Raw genomic sequence first — 22,652 nt, forward strand, 5'->3', positions numbered from 1 at the left:
TCAATTGTTTAAGAGAAGCATCAATAAGACAAATTGCTCTTGAGGACACCTGTCTGATTGTTTGGGGGAGAGCTTTCAGAAAACATTCTGTTTAATGCCTGAGATCACCTAGCACCTCCATGCAATGATTTTTCACCAGAGTGGATGGATTAATAGCATGTAAGAGTTACGCCAGGTATGTCAAGATATGTGTTGCTTATAAGAAGCAGCTTATACTTCAATAGTAAGTAAAGGGATTGATTAATAAAGTATTTAAAGGTCCTTGTTGAAAAGTTTTTTCCTTTTAAATATTCCTTAAGATTCTTTGTGAAATGTCTGTGTTTTAAAAGTAATGCTTAACAAGACTTCCCTGGTGTCCCAGTGGTTAAGACTCAGTGCTTCCACTGCAGGGGACACAGGTTCGATCCCTGGTTGGAGAACTAAGTAAGATGTGTGGCCAAAAAAAAAAAAAAAAAAAAATCCTTACTGTCTTCTGTTTGTAATTAAGGATTAGGCAGAAGCTTATTGTTCAGTATCTCAAATAAAGTTAAGCAAGATGGTAATAGATGTCACCTTTTCTTCCCTAAAGAAAACATTAAAAGAAAACTAAGAAAACTCTCCTTCCTACACCTTATCTGAAACACCACTCTCCACCCCTATACACATTGTGGCAAATAAGAAAAAACAAAACAAAATAGGAAAAGTCATGTTTGCAAGACTTAACTGTAAGTTACGGGCTCCTCTGTCGTACATGCCAATTGGCAAATGAACAGCCCCACTTCCTGCGCTCGAGACAAACTTATGTGTGTGCATGTATGTGCAGACAGACAGATACACACCAAACTGTCAACAGGTCCATGTTCTTTTTTAAAAAATTAATCAATTAATTAATTTATCTTTGGCTGTGTTGGGTCTTTTTTGCTGCGCATGGGCTTTCTCTAGTTGCGGCGAGCGGAGGCTACTCCTCCTTGCAGTGAGTGGGCTTCTCACTGTTGTGGCTTCTCTTGTTGCAGAGCACGGGCTCTAGGCACGCAGGCTTCAGTAGTTGTGGTGCACGGGCTCAGTAGTTGTGGCTCGCCGGCTCTAGAGTGCAGGCTCAGTAGTTGTGGCGCACGGCCTTAGTTGCTCCACAGCATGTGGGATCTTCCTGGATTGGGCTCAAACCCGTGTCCCCTGCATTAGCAGGCAGAGTCTCTTTTTTTCAGTTTACTTTTTTTTTTGATGGGAGTATAATTGCTTTACAATGTTGTGTTAGTTTCTGCTGTACAACGAAGTGGATCAGCTCTATGTATACATATATCCCCTCCCTCTTGGACCTCCCTCCCACCCCCACCCCACCCCCAATCCCACCCATCTAGGTCATCACAGAGCACTGAGCTGAGTCCCTGTGCTATACAGCAGGCTCCCACTAGCTATCTATTTCATGCGTGGTAGTGTATATATGTCAATCCTAATCTCCCAGTTCATCCCACCCTCCCCTTCCCCTCTGTGTCTACATGTCCGTTCTCTACATCTGCGTCTCTATTCCTGCCCTGCAAATAGGTTCATCTGTACCATTTTTCTAGATTCCACATATATGCGTTAATATACGATATTTGTTTTTGTCTTTCTGACTTACTTCACTCTGTATGACAGACACTATGAACTTTTAAGGGACCACAGGTTAAACAACCACAAAAACAGCTTGGCCTTATCCAGTAAAGTTGAAGACACCCATATCTTATGACCCTGAAATTCCACTACTTGGGATATATTCTAGAAAAACTAGTACATGTGTATACCAGGATAGATGTATATTCATAGCAACATTGTTCCTGATAGCTAAATGGCAGGTGGATTCTTAACCACTGCGCCGCCAGGTAAGTCCCAGGTCCATGTTCTTAAAGCATGCATTCTCAACAGGAATAATACTGCTCCTGATGCAACGGAAATGGCTCTTGGTGGGAGGAGGGGGAGTGTGGAAAACATCTTAGATATTGCAATGGTCTGTTGCCCTCCAAAGAATCTTAGTACATAAAGAGATATACAGCATACATGTAGTATTAAAATTTCATGGGTGGGGGGTGATAAGGAGAAAAAGTCTAGAAAGGTTCCTTAGGGGTTAATAATTTTTAAAAGGTTGAGAATACAGCTTTAAAGCAAAGTTCCCCAACCAGTGTGCAGAAATTAAAGACATGGGTTACAGGTGTGCTGAGTATTGATCCTCTCAGGCCTCTGAGGATGCAGTCAGGGCCTGCAGAGGGGGTGGGAACAGGGGTCAGAAGCCCAAGGCATTTATCCCTGGTCTGGAGCATTTTCCTCTTTTCTTTCTTCTTTTTTTTCTTTGGCTGCACCAGGGATTGAACCTGGACCACAGCAGTAAAAGCACCAAGTCCTAACAACTGGACCACCAGGGAAATCCCAAATTTTCCTCTTTATTTCAGTGTGCCTCCAAATATCATTTGCTGTGGGTGCCGTTACAAGAAAGCACTGAATTTCTACTACAGATACATATTACCATTACAATAAGAAACTATTTTAAAGAAAACACTTAGAAAACATATTGTTTGCAATCTGTTCTTAGGTCTAACACAATAGTCAAGAATCCAAAGTTCTATTCAGAATATGCCCTAAGGGCTTCCCTGGTAGCACACGTGGTTAAGAATCTGCCTGCCAATGCAAGGAACATGGGTTCGAGCCTTGGTCCAGGAAGATCCCACAGGCCGCAGAGCAACTAAGCCCGTGCGCCACAACTACTGAGCCTGCGCTCTAGAGCCTGCAAGCCACAACTACTGAGCCCACGTGCCACAACTATTGAAGCCCACACGCCTACAGCCCATGCTCCGCAACAAGAGAAGCCACCACAATGAGAAGCCCGCGCACGGCAACAAAGAGTAGCCCCCGCTCGCCACAACTAGAGAAAGCCTGTGTGCAGCAACAAAGACCCAACACAACCAAAAATAATTAATAAATAAATAAATAAATAAATAAATAAATAAAAAGAATATGCCCTGTCCAGTAAGCCTACTGAGGGACAATGGTTGTTTTTTGTTTGTTTTTAATTTATTTTTTTAAGATGTTGGGGGTAGGAGTTTATTAATTAATTAATTTATTTTTGCTGTGTTGGGTCTTCGTTTCTGTGCGAGGGCTTTCTCTAGTTGTGGCAAGCGGGGGCCACTCGTCATTGCAGTGCGTGGCCCTCCCACTATCACAGTCTCTCTTGTTGCAGAGCGCAGGCTCAGCAGTTGTGGCTCACGGGCCTAGTTGCTCCGCAGCAAGTGGGATCTTCCCAGACCAGGGCTCGAACCCATGTCCCCTGCATTAGCAGGCAGATTCTCAACCACTGCGCCACCAGGGAAGCCCAATGGTTGTTTTTTATATCGTATCATTTAACACTGGGAACAAATCCAGAAACAGTATCACTCAAGAGGTGACAAAAAGGTTGGGAGTAGTCATAGTGGCCATTTATAAGTCAAATATGAGAGAGTAAAAGACATGTACATGAGGGAGACAGGTGGCATAGAAGAGAATTGATGCACAGAGATGACATGAGGGAGACCAGGAGATATGTGAAAGCAAAGTCCCTCATTTCTTAACACACTCCCAGCTCCAATGCCCCTAGTGCCCAACAATACTGAATTTTTTCCTTGATCTTTATTTTTTTAAGTCAACTTAAGTAGGTCTATGCTCCTTGCACCCTAATATAAACCTGTGCTCTTTGAGCCCTAAGTTAAGTAAATTATAATCCAAGAGTAAGATTTTTTAAGCACAGTGTGGCAGGAATCTGGCTTAGGTGTAAAAAAACATTAACACCAGCATGCCTAGGTTGGAACACATTACTTCTTGGAATCTTCCTTCTAACTATTTCTGTAAAGAAGATCAAGTTAATAATAAAGTGACTTGCTTTATGAAATTATTTCAAATTAGTTAAAAGTAGAGATATCTTAAAAAAACAACTTTAGAGTGCTTGGTCTGTAGACTATCTTTCTAAAAATATTTAAGCACCAGACTGGTTTTTAAAAAAAACGAAAGAAAAAAAAAGGACTATGTATAGATTAAAAAACGTACAGTAGAAACTCAGTGCTTCCAACCTTTCCAACTGTAGAGAAAAAGTCTGAAGCGATGCTCTTCTTTTTTCTTTTTCTAAAATTTATTTATCTTATTTATTTATTTTTGGCTGTGTTGGATCTTCACTGCTGGGCACGGGCTTTCTCTAGTTGCAGTGAGTGGGGGCTAGTCTTGGTTGCGGTGCGCGGGCTTCTCATTGCGGTGGCTTCTCTTGTTGTGGAGCCCGGGCTCTAGGTGCACGGGCTTCAGTAGTTGTGGTGCACGGGCTCAGCAGTTGTGGCTCATGGGCTCTAGAGAGCAGGCTCAGTAGTTGTGGCGCATGGACTTAGTTGCTCCACGGCATGTGGGATCTTCCCGGACCAGGGCTCGAACCTGTGTCCCCTGCACTGGCAGGCGGATTCTTAACTACTGCGCCACCAGGGAAGCCCTGAAGTAATGCTCTTCTGATGAGAAATAAAATAATATAGCACACCACATAAAAAGTTTTGGAGGTGGATGATGGTGATGGTAGCACAACATTATGAATGTATTTAATATAACTGGACTGTACACTTAAAAATGGTAAAGATGGTAAATTTTATGTTATGGGTATCTTACAATTTAAAAAATTGGGAAAGGGACTTCCCTGGTGGTCCACTGGGTAAGACTGTGTGCTCCCAGTGCAGGGGGCCTGGGTTCGATCCCTAGTCAGGGAACTAGATCCCACAGGCCAAAACTAAGAGTCCACATGCTACAACTAAGAAGTCTGCATGCTGCAACTAAGAGCCCACATGCCACAACGAAGATTCTGCATGCCACAACTAAGACCTCGCGCAGCCAAAATAAATTAAAAAGAAAAAAAAAAATTGTAGCACAATGTTGCCTAACCTACCAGACTACTTTTATGTATCCTGCAAAGCAATTTCAGTCACTCACAGAAATATGAGCGTACACTCCCAACTCCAACAACCACCACCCCCCTCACCCCACAAATACCTTGAACATGGCGTCCTAAAACTTCCACATAGTTCTGATCTTTTAAAACTTCCTGGTCATCTTCCTCCAAATCATATTCTGGCTTCTTTATTATTTTTTTTGTGTTGACCAAAAGCTGGGCTCTCTCCTTTTTTATTTTAGCTCCTATAAGAACATCCAAAGAATCAGAACATGACAGGTATAAGTTCTTTCTAAACACTACATTTAAATAAATAAACTATACTATTATATTGTCATTACTTAAAAGCTGGAAAAAAATTCAGTGTTTTCTCTTTGATTCAAGTACAGATCTCTCTTCCACAGTTTATAAGTTAAAAAAACAAAACCTTTAAATTATATATTTTGGGGGGTCAAAATAACTATACATTTTAATTACAATGGGTGGTTATCACTTACCGCCACTACTGAGCATTTCACATTAGATGAGGCTTTATTATTTTTAATTTTCAGTACATTTTGAATGGAATAAACTAAAAATTAAGATTTGCAGTCTTACTAGATCAAATATTCTGTGCTGTATTTTCAAAATAGAAGATTAAATTATTTTTAAAAGTGAAATAATACATAACCATTATATAAGCATCCCTTCAACTGTATAATCATTCAGTACCTCCTTCTCTATCAAGAATGTGATTAAGAACATCATCATCTCCCACAAACTGAACCTCCAGCATCTTGTCTTCCTTTGATTCCAGCTTGCTCATCATTGCCAACCTAAACAAAAGCAATGAAGCACTCAAAAGTGATGAAAAATTCTTATCAACAGCCAAATAAACATTCACGTAATGAATACATGTATTTGCATAAAAGTTTTAAAAGTCTTTAAGTATGAAAAATACATTGTCATTATTGTATCAATATTGTGTTTTTGATAATAAGTAACTCAATTCTTTATCTGAAAAATGGAAGAGAGGAAGAAGTGCCTGAGATTAGGAAAAAGCCAAATCCAATCAAGGCAACTAAAATATAATGACAAGAAAACAATTCTGCCTGTAAAGAAAGCTCTAACCAATATACAGAATAACAACATTATTAGAAAGGGGGAGGTTAATACATGAGAGTTTAGAAAAGGGGCAGCCAAACAAAGAATAATGGTTTGGTGGATTTTCATATCTGTTCGCTAGAAAGATATAGTCCACTGGGGGAAGTCTGTGTGCTTCACTGGTGTACCAAGACTGGATCAAATAATTTTCAAGCATCTCCCTTTACTATTAAATTGCATGCTCACCAAACAACTTGACAATCATGAATATGGCTTTCTAGGTATCTTGGTAACTAAAGAGTAAGCATGAATCTTTCCAGTACTTTAGAATCAGTTCTTCACTGAACAAATTTCGGATTTGGCAAGCAAAAGTTTGATCAACTCTGGCTACGCTGACAAAATTTAGTTTCAGAACTTATAATGCTAATGCCTGAAACAAATAAACGATTCCAACTAGTTGTCAGCTAATCAGTTTACTCAAAAAATGAATTTTTTTCTCTCTTCTCTCTCTCATAAATCCTATTTATGCCTTTTCCCCTGACAAGAGGATCTACTGATTGAGTCCCCCATGAGTCAGTTATCTGCATGCAGATAACTCACTAAATGTTGCCAAGTTTTCTTTTGTAACTAGCACACTTAAATGATTTGTCTCAGTTTTCATTTACCTTTAAAGGTACTACATATTCTGCAGCTGGGAAATTCAAGTAGAGTCACCTGTAACTGGAAAAAGAACTCAGTCAGGCCAGCTAACAGGAAAACGACAGCAACCAAAGAAGTTCATGAGTTTTAACAACCAAGATGAGTAGATAAAGGCAGATCTTAGAAAGCCAAAGTTGTTATGATGGCACAGTAAAGGGCAAAATGACCATTACCATTTTGGCCAGGGAGCCTCAGAGACTGACAAGATCTAACTTGTGGGGGCAAGTAGGTGGAGGGAGGCCAAAATGTGAGCACTTACTATGTGCTAGACACTCTTCTCAATATTCTATATGTATTCTCATTTAATCCTCACAACAATTCCATTAGGTTTATACTTTGTGTACAAAGATTATACTTCATCTATAATTTATATGGCCACTGCCAGTAGAACATATCCATTTGGACCAACCTCCTAGTCATGATACTGCTTCTTATTATGGGGAACTGGGTGTATTAGAGAAGAAGTTTAATGCATCTATGTGACATTTATACAAAATTAAGAAACACAACTTCTTTCTATCTGTATAAAATAAAGTTTTTTAAGGGGCTGTTTGTCAGGCACTGTGTTAGGCACTTTTATGTATACCAGATCAATAAATCCTCAGATTCTCTGAGATGGTTAAAATATATTTAATTCCCCTAATTTACAGATGAGTAAACTGAGGTTAAAGATTAAATTACTCCTTCAAATTCACACAATTAGAAAGTGTGTTAGGGCTGAAACCCAAGTTTAACTAATTCCAAAGACCCTGATCACTTTATTAAATGACACAACTTCTCCTGCCATTAAATACAAACCTGTTATCCTAAATGCTTGTCTTGACCTCTGGAAACTATTCATAATATGTTTAGTCATTCTCCCACACAGCGGTTCAAATATCCAAGAACTTCTACAGTTCCTCTAGGTTTCTAGTTCATTAGGTTAAACATCACTAGTTCTATCAAGCATACTTTTAAGAGCAGCATAGGCTACATTATTTAAAACTACATAGGGCTGTGTTCTACAAAGGATTTGAAGCAATAACAATAAGCAGTGCAATACAACAAATGATAAACTATACACACTAATAGGGAATCTGGGTCAGGGAAAATATAAAGGCAGAAAATAAAATCATACAAAGAATTTGGGCTCTTAGCTTCCTGGCAATCAAAAGGAGTAAAGGTCAGTTACATTACCTCTTATTAGCAAAAGTTTAGTAGTCCCTTCAGGGGGAAAAAAAAGATTTTCAAGGAAAATTTAAAAACAAATATTCTAGACAACTTAATATTGTCCTAGGCAATTTCCGTATGGTATTTTATGTAAGAATGGTCTGGACAGAGGCAGCCTAACTTAGCCTTGTTTGTAGCCAAATGCATTTATACGTAATTTTCTTTTCTAGGTATTAAGGGCATCTTATTATACAGTACAGAATCAAAAAATTGAAATTTCTACAAAAACCTTGAAAGAAACCTTTCCTTCCTTCTTCTCCAACATTTTCTGAAAACAAAAACAAAAAAACCCCAGTACAACCGCATAATAAAATGAAAATATTTAGTGACCACTTACTCTTCAAGGCACTGTCTTGGTGCTTACTTTTAAGTAGACTCTTTTCAAGGAGTTAACAAGGTAATACAGCAGCACCAAATGAGCAGTTACCACAATACACTCTCCTTTGAGAGCAAATAAAAGATCTGCTACAATTTAAAAAAAAAAACATAATCCTTTAAAAAAAGAAGGTGGTATAGTTTAGTGGCTATGCACCAATTTTAATATCAGATAAACCTGGGTTCCGATCTTAACTCCACACTTACAACTGTGTGACTCTGGACAAAGTTGTGACGATTAAATGAGACCATGTGCTTGGCCTATGAAAATGCTAACTAGGTTCCTTACTACGGGTATTTTTACTTTAAATTTCAACTTAACCATGCAGATCTCTTATACAACTCCATATCCCAACTAATGTCTGACGAAATAAAATTCATATTTTATGGCAAGACGATTTAAACATATTTAAACATAAACATAAAATTTTTCTTTGCCTACTTGGGCCTCCTCCCTCCACTTTAGTGTGTATTGCGCATCTGCATTAACCAGACCTCTTTAGGAGATAACTTCCTTCTTATCTTGTAAGGGGCCAGCATGACCCATGACCCACTCTTTGCTTTGTATGTGTAGATTTGGATTGTGTAAACTGTCAATAATATGCCATTTAATGTACAGCCCACAGTCTCAAAAACATCTAACAGTGCTTTGACTTCTAACAAACGGAACAGTTCTTAGAGCTTTCTGAGAGGCTGTTCTCAGAGTTATAACCCTGTTTGGCTCAAATAAAATTTTCCACTTCTTTCTTAGATCGACTACTGATCAATTTTCCTCAGCACATCTAACAGAAAAAAGTGCTCAATAAATGTTGAATGAATGATGCCCATTTAATGTGCAGTGCCATCACACAAAGGTGTAGGGCCATGCTATTTTTCTTCAGATTGCAATTGAACTAGGGGAAGGTGTAGTGGTCCTATTAGGATTTCAGCTGTAAAGCGAAAAGTACTGCATCAGCTTGTTTTAACTTAAAAAGCTCTACCAAAGGAGCCTGGTTTACCAACATTTTACAACCAAGCACTGTCCCAGGGTGACTGTATTCAGTTAGGATTCATTTGGTGCTTCCAGGCTGGGATGACATCAAAGGGTTCTCGCTCCAGTGGTAGTTCTGGGACAAGATCTCTTCCTCCTCAGCCCTCATTGTACGTGTTCCTCTCCCAGGACACCTTACTACTTTCGGTATGGATTTTTACAGTTCTCCCTCTGCACGCGGAAGGCTCATCACGCCGGAAAACAGATACGTTGGTAACAGACACCCCTTGCACAGAAGGCCCATCACTACTGGACAGAGGAACGGTCTTTAAAGAGGGAGCCTCTCACCCCAACAAATATTTACTGACTTCGGCCTGGGCCTCGCGCAACTGACCAGCTGGCCGTTCTCGGCCAGCCGAGGGTCCTCAGGGCAGCGGGGCCGGAGGCAGCCTGGGGAGGGCAGAGAGGGAGGCGCAGCGACGCTGCCCGGAGTGCCGAGGTGAAGGTCGGGGACTGGGTGCACCTGGACTCACCTCACAAGCCCCGAGCTAAGCAGGAGAGGGAGGCAAGCTGCCCCGCCGCCCAACCACACACCGCCAGGTCTCCGGGTGGCGCGGCTGCGGTCGCCTCGTGCCTGCCGGACGCTACCCCGCTGAATCGTCGCCGCTGGAAAAGCGGCTTCGGCCCCAGCGGGAAAGGCCAATTCTTTTAGGCAGTGCAGAAGCAGGGTCGCGGGGTCGCGGGGTCGAGCAGGTCCGCTCCGGAGGCCGGCGAGTGGGGCGGGGGATGGGCAGCCTCCCTCCTTCACACCGAATCTCCCGCCCTGCTCAGGAGGCGGAGCCGCAGGGAGCCAATAGGAAGTGGCGTTGGCTGAGAGCGATGGCTCTGCCCGCCAGTCGGCGCCGGTCTGATGGCCTCGCCCACAAGAAACCCGAAGAAAACGAATCCCTAAGCACTGGGTTCTGGGCTTTGCTTTTCCTCTTTCCGTTTCCGGTGAAGGGAGAAGGAAGTGTTGGTTAGATCTGAGGAAACTGGAGGAGTTGGAGTGGGCTGAGTGGGCTCTGTGGCTTGACGCAATCTTGAAAGTGTTCATTGGTTTCTCTTTACACCTTCTTTGACGCAATGTTGAAAGTGTTCATTGGTTTCTCTTTATACCTTCTTTTGAGGAAAAAGATAATGGGAATGAATTTGAGTTTATTTATTTATTTATAACGTTACCTCATTTGGCGTGAAAGGTAGGATCAAGTGCATCTCAGGGGTTTGGGGTGGGGAGGCGGGGAGCAATGCTCTCTAGTAAGAAGAGAATTTTGGCTGGGGCACTGAATGTGGAGATGGGAATCAGACTGCTAATAGGATGAAGAGACAGGGAAAATAGAAGGAATAGATGCAGAGAAAGCTGAGGCAAAAGATAATGAGGAAGAAAAAGAATGAACCTGCTGGAGTAACAGTGTCACCCACTAATAATACGATTTTATTTGGATTCATTCATTCATTCAAAACAAAACCTGCGTACAAGATAATAACGTTACACTTTTGAGCGAGCTGAGCACGGTCTCTGCCCTCACAGTAGATCCTATAGGGGAAGATACTGAATAGACAATATAGAGAAAAATGCTACGATTTGGGAAGTCCAGTGTTTATCGAACCACTGGCAGTAGTATCTAATTAAAGTACAGCAAGATTCAGGAACAATTTTCTTGGAAGAAGAGATATTTAAACTGAAACCTGAGGACTGAGTAGCTTTAAGCCAGAAAAAGAGGAGGGGTAAAGTTTTCCAGGTAGAAGGCCCAAATCAATATAGTGGGCGTATAAAGAGGCGAGTGCCACAAGTGCCAACGTTGGATCTGTTGTTATGAAGGGCTAGTTTGGCCCTTAGGGCACTAGTCAGATTTGTATTGAAAGATCATTCTGGATAAAGGAGGTAAAATGTGGGAGCAGAGGGAAGGAAGAGACAGATGGAGTCACACCATTTTGGAAGCTGTTTAGGACATCAGATTGGGAAATGGAAATGGTTGTAGCCTGGATAGCTCAGTATTCCATTTTGTTTAGCAGGATTTAAGAAAACAAAAGAGAAAGGTAATTTTCTGTACATTGGAGATAAAGAATTTGGGGGACTGAGTAGAGAGAAGATGAAAGAAAATGTAGCCAACAGTTAACAGTGAAGTGCTTGAAAAGTTCTTAAAAATGTGAAGATCTGGGAATATTTAATATTCAACTAATATGTTCTTTATGTTTCTATGATGTAAACTCTCTTCCATCTCCCCCTCCAATCTTCACTAAACTCTTCTGCAAAGTCAGAGGACTTGGTGTGAGCAGTGGGTTTTGATTTTGTTTTTAATGGTATATGTGTGGAAAATAGAGGGAAGGAGCTGAGTTTCCCTTCTAGATTGATACTAGGCTAGATAAAAACAAAGAGCCATACCATTCAGAATGGAGATCCAGAATTCAGAAGTGGAAGTTGAAGATAGAGGTGATCATAAAATGGCAACTCCTCCATGTATTCACACACATTTTGTGTAGAACATTAGAACATTAGATTTTTCCAAGAGAAAGAGAGGACCAAGTCAATTTTGTGTATATCTTAAGGGGGTAGAGATGCCAGCAGTTAATTGGGTTATAGTTTGAAATTTAGGGCTAGGCTTTAAAAGTCTCTAATAGAATCTGATTAAACATGGTGAATTGAACACTGTCTTGAAATCCCACTAAAATAACAGAGTCAAAAATATTTTTTTGAAGTATAAACATACACACAAAAGAACAGGAAAGGAAGTGAGATAAGTTAATAAAATTTTGGAAGATGTATAGTGATCAGGCAAAGCAGAGTAAGCTGAAACCCAGGCCAGCAAAGGATGACGACAATAAGTCTGTTCCTGTCTTAGAACTCCAGTTAGTCTCAGGAATTAGTGTACAGGAACCTCTGAAGTCAGAAGAGGAGAATGGGACTGAGAACTGGAGAAATGGTCAAAGTCTGAAACAAGGAACAATTAGATCCTACATCTCTTGTCATACATAGCATAATAGCAGGCGTTTACAAGGTGAACCAGAGGATTGAGACTCAACAGAGTAGAAATGAGAAGTCATACTGAGTTTGGGGGTGGGGGTGGAACTGGAAGATTATGTGGGAGACTAGGAATTTTCTCTTGTTTGGCTCCCAGAGCACTGGCAACTAATCATTTATTTAAACACTTCTTCTTCAGAAGACTGATGAGAAGATGAGGAGGCCCCAGTGGGAAAAGCCAGTTGATCTGTTGATCCACATTGAAACCTGCTAGCTGATAATCCCTGCCCCTGCAGGCAGACTTTCCAGTCAATTTTTGCTTCACCAAACTTGAATAAAGCCTCAACTCTGAAAGAGACAAAATAAATAGACCAGGAGCAAAAAGATTATGTAGGAACCAGAAGAAAATTTATTCTGAACTGTAATTACAAATACCTCAGAGATAAAGACTTTATGAAAGAAGGAATATAAAAAAGAATGTGGGTCATCAAGTTTAGATTTCTAAAGAAATAACTTAAAATTTTAAACAACAGACTGCAGCATCAAGATATCAGCTGCACAGTTTTTTTCACCAATGATCTCATTTGTCAGCACAACAAATCAGAATGTCTTTATGTATTTCTTCCTCAGGAAGGTGACTGAGTTAAAAAATGTGAAATCATTTTTTCAAGTTTAATTATTTTTATATTCAAACAAGAGGTTTTTACCCAAACCATATTTTAGAAGATCAAATTCAAGAATACCAGTTCCTATGTTGCAAATTGAAATATAACTTAAATAGCTGCATAGATGTCAGTGAAAGATCTAGGTTAATCAACCAGGACCAGGTAGTTCTTGCGGACAAGTTAAGAGATATTTGCGTTTGTTCCTAAATTTGGGAAACTCAATTAACTTTTGTTTTTATTGCCAGTCTTATGAAAAGCTTTATATTGATACTTTTGCTGTTTGAAAAAATCCATTTTGTCTTTGGGTCTTCTTTTTTGAACTGTTCAGTTTAGTCAATGAACTCTGAGCGCCTACCTGTACCAGGAACATAGCGCCCAGGTATGTCCCTTACCCTTAAGATTCTAGTTGGGTAGAAGGAATCAGATAATTTCAATACTAAGGTGTTAAGTGCAAAGATAGAATTTACTGAGAACTGCTAGGACAAATACCATTTAGCTCAGGCTGGTGGGTAAGTGAGTAAGAGGGTGGGGTAGCAGAGTAAAGGCCATTCCAACTTTAAACGGTAGAGAACGGGGGGTGGAGAAGGAATTTCAGGAAGAAAGTATGGTAATACAAACTGGGTGTGGTAATACAAAGTTTGGTGTTACTTAAATCTTAAGTGTAAGTAAGAATGATAGGAGAGGGACTTCCCTGGTAGTCCAGTGGTAAAGAATTCGCCTTACAATGCAGGGGATGCAGGTTCAATCCCTGGTCAAGAAACTAAGATCCCACATGCCATGGGCAACTAAGCCCGCATGCCACAATTACTAACCTCATATGCCGCAAACTACAGAGCACACGTGCCCCGAAGCCTGCACGCCACAACTAGAGAGACGCCTGAGCACCATGTCGAAGAGCCTGCGCGCTGCAATGAAAGATCCTGCATGCTGCAACTAAGACCTGACACAGCCAAAAATAAATTAAATAAATAATAAATAAATCTTAAAAAAAAAAAGAATGATAGGAGATGGGTTGGGAGAAGTAAAGGCCAGGCTAAAGAACATAGAATTTATCCTCTGTGATGGAACCATTGAATAATTGATAGGAGTTTTATATTAATCACTAAAGGAAGATAAATTTGAGAGGAGCATGGGGTCTAGTTAGGAGGCTATCAAAGCAGTGTGGATATGAAGTAAGACATGAATTTGAGCTGTGGTAGTAAAAGTTGAGAGGAAATGATGGATTTGCAAAAAAAAGGCAAAGTCAGCAAGATTTGGAGACTGGTTATAGAGGTAAGGGAGAGGAAAGATATAATTCCCAGGTTTCTGGTTTGGTTGCTTGGGTATAAGTTCCCAATTGTGCTATGAAAGAGAGATTACAAATAGAGGGAAGGAGTAGAAGAATTGAGTTTAGCTTGAGGCATCTTGACTTTGAAGTGCCTGAGGGATATTCAAACATCCTGCAAACAGTTGGATATGAGTTTGAAATTCATTCAAGAGGTCAAGGCCGAGAGACAGAGAGAGAGAGAGAGAGAGAGAGAGAGAGAGAGAGAGAGAGATCTAGGGGTCATTAGTGTATAGATTAAATCCAAAGGGGGAAAATTAAGAATTACCCAGAGATGTTGAGTACAGTAAGAAATTAAGTGAGATACTTCATCTTTTGAGGCAGGCAGCAAGGAGATGAGGATAGTTGCAGATATAGTTGTTCTTTGAAGTGGTAGGTGAGAAGAGGAAATTAAAGAGTGTTCTAGCTTGATGACCTCCATTTTATGGAGGAAGCAAGAGTTGAGGCTGCTGAGAAAGTGATACTTAAAGTGATAAAGCTTTGGGACAGAAACTGAAAGGAATAGAACTAGGGCAGGCCAAGAAGTACAAGGACCTCAAAGTGTTGGGGGCTTAAGTTTGGGGCCAGTGAAATTGTATTGATGCCCATAGTGTTCAATGGCCTGATTAAGGTATTAGAGAAGGCAAATTGCAACATTGATATAAAAGAATATTTTTTTAATGGAATGGATTACTGCCTTTCTTATATTTTCGTTACTGTTTTATATATTTCTTTAGGAAAACATTCTTACTGAGTCAGTGGTTCTGGATGGAGGAAGGAAAGTTTAGGTATGAATGCCAGAAGATTGTCATAGGATTAAAGAGGGTCTTCAATGATGACTGCACATGAGAATTACCTGGGGAGCTTTTAAAACTACTGATGCTGGGCTTCCCTGGTGGTGCAGTGGTTAAGAATCTGCCTGCCAATGCAGGGGACACAGGTTCGAGCCCTGGTCCAGGAAGATCCCACATGTCGTGGAGCAACTAAGCCAGTGCACCACAGTTACTGAGCCTGCACTCTAGAGCCCGTGAGCCACAACTACTAAGCTCACGAACCACAGTGACTGAAGCCCACACGCCTACAGCCCATGCTCCACAACAAGAGAAGCCACCTCAATGAGAAGCCCACGCACTGCAACAAAGAGTAGCGCCCGCTCACCACAACTAGAGAAAGCCTGCATGCAGCAATGAAGACCCAACGCAGTCAAAAATAAAATAAATTTACTTTAAAGAAAACAAACAAACAACTGATGCCATATCCCAATTCCAGAGGGTCTCAATGTGGCCTGGTCATCAGAATTTAAAAAAGAAATTCCCAGGGACTTCCCTGGTGGTCCAGTGGGTAAGACTCTGAGCTCCCAATGCAGGGCTCCTGGGTTTGATTCCTGGTTGGGGAACTAGATCCTGCATGCGTGCCGCAACTAAGAGTCCCCATGCCACAACCCTGCAGGCCACAGCAAAGATCCTGTGTGCTGCAACGAAGACCCGGTGCAGCCAAAAAAAAAAAAAAAAAAAAAAAATTCCCAGATGATTTTAATGTTCAGCTAGGGGTGAAAACCACTGAGCTAGGGAGAATGAAAACTGGCAATAAATTATCAGATATGAAGTGACCTAGATGCTATGCATTAAACACACACTTGATGTAGGTCTAGAATGTCAGTGGCAGATGCCTCAGCAAGTAATTTCTACTGAGATATATTTAAAGATATCAATTGATTTTAATTATACTCAGGAAACAAAAGTGATTACCTCTTAGCGTCTAGGAATAAAAGAATATGGTAACCAGAAGCTATTTTATCTGCAGGATTTTCTTGAACCAGGGATAATGAGGCCTTCATAAATCACACACAAATTAGCAGTGAAAGATTTGGCAGAGTAAGCCCTAAAAAATGTGCACACAGTAATTCAAGTTCTGGGAAACTAGATATAGACTATAATCTTCGATTCAGAAATAATTTTACAGTGTGCATAACACCATTATTTATAGCAGTTGATAATAAATTAATGTCTACAGATTTCTTAAAATCCTGTGATTAATCTTTTTGAATGTAATAGTGCTTTTTAGTTAAATTATACAGTGATTCAGAGCATAAGATTGTACTGGTTAACATAACCTGTCATAAAAAAAAGTTTTCATCATTCAATGTGTACTAAACATTGTTCCCTAAGACAAAGTGACAAAAGTGATTGGCCCTTCAAGTTTTAAAAGTCAGTACGACCCCTTTCTGATATAACATCTTGAACAAAACTAGGGCTGTTACCACAGATTATATCCATCCTATTTGGATTATGACCTAGGACCACAGTTTGACCTTTAGAGGCCCTAAACACAAAAGACTTTTATTTCTACCCTCTCCCACGTAGTTTAAAATAACATTAAATCATAAAATAATTTCAAGTAAGTCTAACAAAATACTGATTTCTTCCTAAGTTACCTGGCCACTTTTTTCCACGGTGGTTGGGAGGAAGGAAGTAAAATATTTTTATGTTCTGTATTTTGGGAACCTCTTCTTTTTTTTTTTTTTTTGCGGTACACGGGCCTCTCACAGTTGTGGCCTCTCCCGTTGCAGAGCACAGGCTCTGGACACGCAGGCTCAGCAGCCATGGCCCCCGGGCCTAGCCACTCTGCGGCATGTGGGATCTTCCCAGACCGGGGCACGAACCCCGCGTCCCCTGCATCGGCAGGCGGACTCTCAACCACTGCGCCACCAGGGAAGCCCTGGGAGCCTCTTCTTTATTATGGCCTAAACCAGCTTTTCTCAATTGAGGTTCCTCATATGAACCACAGAAAGACTATTTTCTCATTTCTCCAGAGAATGGTACATAATTAAGGATAGTACACAATTAGAACCATTGTATATATGTAGGAGAAAAGTTTATTTATAACTATGGATACCTAGGGTATTAGGACTCAATTCTTTCATGGATTTAATTTGCCTGTTAGTTATCTAGCTCTACTGAGGTCAAATCTCCCCTTCCTTCCCAACTCCCACAGGGACCTTGGCCTTGTGGGGATAGGGCAAGTGTACCAATAGCTGAGAACAATCAACATTTTATGAAGCAGTATCTTGATAGTTAAGTGCATAAGTCTGTGAGCCTGAGTGTCTGGGTTCAATCTCAGCTCTACCATTTACTAGCTCTGTGACCTTGGACAGATGAACTTTCCTTTTCTTATAAAGGAAGAATAACTACTTATCAGACACTTGTATTAACTGAATATTGAATTGTGGCACTTTCATCAAAGTGTTTAGAACGGTGCCTGGCACATCCTAGCACTGAATAAATGTTGTTTTTGTTTAATACATCTTTGGACCATAAAGTATTGTGACCTGGACCAGACTTGTATGTGTGTGGAGGGATAGTACCTCCATTATCTTATTAATATTCACTATTTTATTACAGTACCTTAAAGTGACTTTCCCCTTTGTACTTTCTCTGTATTTTCTAAGGTTTTCAAAATGAGCAAGTAATACTTTCTTTTTTTGGCTGCACTGCATGGCACGCGGGATCTTACTTCCCCAACAGGGATCAAACCCATGCCTCCAGCAGTGGAAGTGTGGAGAATTAACCATGGGAATGCCAGGGAAGCCCCAAGTAATACATTTTTAATAAAAGGAAAATTGAAACTGTCAACTGGTAAAACTCATTCTTCCTAACTAATGCAGAACTAGAGTCGAGGAGAAAAAAACCAGGCTTGGTGAGTTGCCTTAAGCTACTCTTCTGGAACTGCTAATCTACACCAGCAATTTTGGATTAAGGCATAAGATATAAAAGAGAAAACAAAGTTTTGGTCCATCAATAAGGAATAATAGCCATAAGGAACAGGTATAGAAGAGATTTTTCTAGGGAGTGCATGTAAAGGGAAGGGAAAAGGAGGCCTGGGGCTCAGCCCTTCATTAAACCCACATTCCAAGAGAAGGCTAAATAAAGTATTACCTTTAGAAAACACAATGTGGGAAAGAGTGAAAAAATTATTGATTAGAGAACTAACTGCTGGTAAGACTGTCAGGAAAACAGGCACTTTCATACATTGCTGAAGAGTGTAAATTGTACTGTAATAATGATGGCTCCTCGTATAAGGACCCAGGAAAGAAAATTAGTCCTAACGTCTCAGTATTAGAAACAGTCGTGCTTCACCTGAGAAGTTGATTTGTTCTATCTTAAGGATATCTGAAAATCACATGACTAATCTATGCCTCTTTGTATTTGGCTGCTATAAAGTTCAGAGAGAAATTTGTATCTCAACAATAACATAAAAGTATGAACACATTTTATGTATTAATTTCACACATGCCTACATGTTATTTCTTATTTTGGGTGCTATATGTAATTTTATATATTGCCTTAATTTTATAAATTTCCTTAATAGGGTATCATATAAATTAAAAAGTTCAGGGAGATAGGTTCAAGATGGCAGAGTAGAAGGACATGCACTCACTCCCTCTTCCGAGAGCACTGAAATCATAACTAACTGCTGAACAATCATCGACAGGAAGACACTGGAACTCACCAAAAAAGATACCCCATATCCAAAGATAAAGGAGAAGCTGCAGTAAGATGGTAGGAGGGGCACAATCACAATAACATCAAATCCCATAACCGCTGGGTGGGTGACTCACAAACTGGAGAACAATTATACCACAGAAGTCCATCCACTGGAATGAAAGTTCTGAGCCACACGTCAGGCTTCCCAACCTGGGGTCTGGCAATGGGAGGAGGAATTCCCAGAAAATCAGACTTTGAAGGCTAGTGGAATTTGATTGCAGGACTTTGACAGGACTGGGGAAAACAGAGACTCCACTCTTGGAGGGCACACACAGAGTAATGTGTACATCAGGACCCAGGGGGAAGGAGCAGTGACCCCATAGGAGACTGAACCAGACTTACCTGCTAGTACTGCAGGGTCTCTGCAGAGGTGGGGGACGGCTGTGGCTCACTGTGGGGACAAGGACACTGGCAGCAGAAGTTCTGGGAAGTACTCCTCGGCATGAGCCATCCCGCAGTCCACCATTAGCCCCACCAAAGAACCTGTATGTAGGCTCCAGTGCTGGGTCACCTCAGGCCAAACAACCAACAGGAAGGGAACTCAGCCCCACACATCAGCAGACAAGGGGATTTAAGTTTTACTGAGCTCTGCCCACCAGAGCAACATCCAGCTCTACCCACCACCAGTCCCTCCCACTAACAATCCTGCAGCCTGTGGAATGAAAACCACACTCACAGAAATATATACAAAATGAAAGGCAGATCACTATGTACCAGATGAAGAAACAAGATAAAACCCCAGACAAACAACTAAATGGAGATAGGCAGCCTTCCAGAAAAAGAATTCAGAATAATGATAGTGAAGATGATCCAGGATCTCGGAAAAACAATGGAGGCAAAGATCGAGAAGATGCAAGAAATGTTTAACAAAGACCTAGAAGAATTAAAGGACAAAAACCCAGAGATGAACAATACAATAACTGAAATGAAAACTACACTAGAAGGAATCAAGAGCAGAATAACTGAGGCAGAAGAACAGATAAGTGACCTGGAAGACAGAATGGTGGAAATCACTGCCGCAGAACAAAATAAAGAAAAAAGAATGAAAAGAAATTAAGACAGCCTAAGAAGCCTCTGGGACAACATTAAATGCACCAACACTCGCATTATAGGGGTCCCAGAAGAAGAGAGAGAAGAGAGAAAGGACCTGAGAAAATATTTGAAGAGATTACAGTCGAAAACTTCCCTAACATGGGAAAGGAAATAGCCATCCAAGTCCAGGAAGCACAGAGAGTCCCAGGCAGGATAAAGCCAAGGAGAAACACTCCGAGACACATAGCAATCAAACTGAAAAAAATTAAAGACAAAGAAAAATCATTAAAAGCAACAAGGGAAAAATGACAAATACATACAAGGGAACTCCCATAAGGTTAACAGCTGACTTCTCAGCAGAAACCCTACAAGACAGAAGGGAGTGGCAGGATATATTTACAGTGATGAAAAGGAAGAACCTACAACCAAGATTACTCTACCCAGCAAGGATCTCATTCAGATTCAATGGAGAAATCAAAAGCTTTTCAGACAAGCAAAAGCTAAAAGAATTCAGCACCACCAAACCAGCTCTACAACAAATGCTAAAGGAACGTCTCTAAGTGGGAAACAAGAGAAGAAAAGGACCTACAAAAACAAACCCAAAACAATTAAGAAAATGGTAATAGGAACATACATATCGATAATTACCTTAAACATGAATGGATTAAATACTCCAACCAAAAGACACAGACTGGCTGAATGGACACAAAAACAAGACCTGTATATATGCTGTCTACAAGAGACCTACTTCAGACCAAGGCATGCACACAGACTGAAAGTGAGGGGATGGAAAAATATATTCCATGCAAATGGAAATCAAAAGAAAGCTGGAGTAGCAATATTCATATCAGATAAAATAGACTTTAAAATAAAGAATGTTACAAGAGACAACGAAGGATGCTATATAATGATCAAGGGATCAATCCAAGAAGAAGATATAACAACTGTAAATATATATGCAAACATAGAAGCACCTCAATACATATGGCAAGTGCTAACGGCTATAAAAGAGGAAACTGACAGTAACACAATGATAGTGGGGGACTTTTACACCTAACTTACACCAATGGACAGATCAACCAGACAGAAAATAAGGAAACACAAGCTTTTAATGACACAATAGACCAGAGAGATTAGGTGATATATATAGGACATTCCATCCCAAAACAGCAGATTACACTTTCTTCTCAAGTGCACACGGAACATTCTTCAGGATAGATCACACATTGGGTCACAAACCAAGCATCGGTAAATTTAAGAAAATTGAACTCATATCAAGCATCTTTTCCAACCACAGCGCTATGAGATTACAAATAAATTACAGGGAAAAAAACCGTAAAAAACACAAACACGTGGAGGTTAAACAATAGTTACTGTACTTCCCTGTTAGCGCAGTGGTTAAGAATCCACTGCCAATGCAGGAGACATGGGTTCGAGCCCTGGTTCAGGAAGATCCCACATGCCATGGAGGAACTAAGCCCATGCGCCACAACAACAGAGCCTGCGCTCTAGAGACCGTGAGCCACAATTAGCGAGCCTGTGTGCCACAACTACTGAAACCCATGCACCTAGAGCACATGGTCTGCAACAAGAGAAGCCACTACAATGAGAGGCTCACTCACTGCAGCGAAGAGATTCCCCACTCGCCGCAACTAGAGAAAGCCCGTGTGCAGCAACAAAGACTCAATGCAGCCAAAAATAAATAAATTAATTTAAAAGAGATCTTGCAGCTTCTGCTTTAAAAACAAAAAACAATGTTACTAAATAACCAAGAGATCACTGAAGAAATCAAAAAATACCGGAGAAAAATGACAACGAAAACACGACAATCCAAAACCTATGCAATGCAGCAAAAGCAGTTCTAAGAGGGAAGTTTTTAGCAATACAATCCTACCTCAAGAAACAAGAAAAATCTCAAATAAACAATCTAACCTTACACCTAAAGGAACTAGAGAAAGAAGAACAAACAAAACACAAAGTTAGCAGAAGGAAAAAAATCATATGGATCAGAGAAGAAATAAATGAAATAGAAACAAAGAAAGCAATAGCAAACATCAATAAAACTAAAAGCTGGTTCTTTGAGAAGATAAACAAAATTGATAAACCATTAGCCAGACTCATCAAGAAAAAGAGGGAGAGGAGTCAAATCAATAAAATTAGAAATGAAACAGGAGAAGTTACAACGGACACCACAGAAATACAAAACATCCTAAGAGACTACAACAAGCAACTCTATGCCAATAAAATGGACAACCTGGAAGAAATGGACAAATTCTTAGAAAGGCATAACCTTCCAACACTGAACCAGGAAGAAATAGAAAATATGAACAGACCAATCGCATGTAATGATATTGAAACTGTGATTACAAAATTTCCAACAAACAAAAGTTCAGGACCAGATGGCTTTACAGGTGAATTCTATCAAACATGTAGAGAAGAGCTAACACCCATCCTTCTCAAACTCTTCCAAAAATTTGCAGAGGAAGGAAAACTCCCAAACTCATTCTATGAGGCCACTGTCACCCTGATAGCAAAATCAGACAAAGATACTGCAAAAAAAAGAAAATTACAGAGCAATATCACTGATGAATATAGATGCAAAAATCCTCAACAAAATACTAGCAAACAGAATCCAACAGCACATTAAAAGGATCATAAACCACAATCAAGTGGGATTTATTCCAGGGATGCAAGGATCCTTCAATATATGCAAATCAATCAATTTGATACACCATATTAACAAACTGAAGAATAAAAACGATATGACCATCTCAATAGATGCAGAAAAAGCTTTTGACAAAATTCAACACCCATTTATGATAAAAACTCTCCAGAAAGTGGGCAGAGAGGGAACCTACTTCAACATAATAAAGT

At 40.3% G+C, this 22,652-nt stretch overlaps 1 protein-coding gene across 2 annotated transcripts in view; it reads right to left on the reverse strand.

The window, feature by feature from the left end:
* The window catches only part of ORC2 (origin recognition complex subunit 2), a 51,226-nt gene extending 41,196 nt beyond the window's left edge, over positions 1–10,030 (reverse strand). Inside the window, exons 1-4 of one of the 2 annotated variants that reach the window (XM_079923582.1) lie at positions 9,770–10,030; positions 6,649–6,697; positions 5,612–5,715; positions 5,002–5,145 (exon numbers count right to left, since the gene is read on the reverse strand). In XM_079923582.1, coding sequence (XP_079779708.1) covers positions 5,002–5,145; positions 5,612–5,708 — 241 coding nt within the window. In that variant the 5' untranslated portion in view covers positions 5,709–5,715; positions 6,649–6,697; positions 9,770–10,030. Of the gene's footprint in view, positions 1–5,001; positions 5,146–5,611; positions 5,716–6,648; positions 6,704–9,769 lie in introns of both variants that reach the window. The other variant, XM_079923581.1, reaches the window with a different exon arrangement.
* Positions 10,031–22,652: the final 12,622 nt, after the last annotated feature.

Source organism: Stenella coeruleoalba (genome assembly GCF_951394435.1).
Source record: "Stenella coeruleoalba genome assembly, chromosome: 6".
In the NCBI taxonomy this organism is placed as follows: domain Eukaryota; kingdom Metazoa; phylum Chordata; class Mammalia; order Artiodactyla; family Delphinidae; genus Stenella; species Stenella coeruleoalba.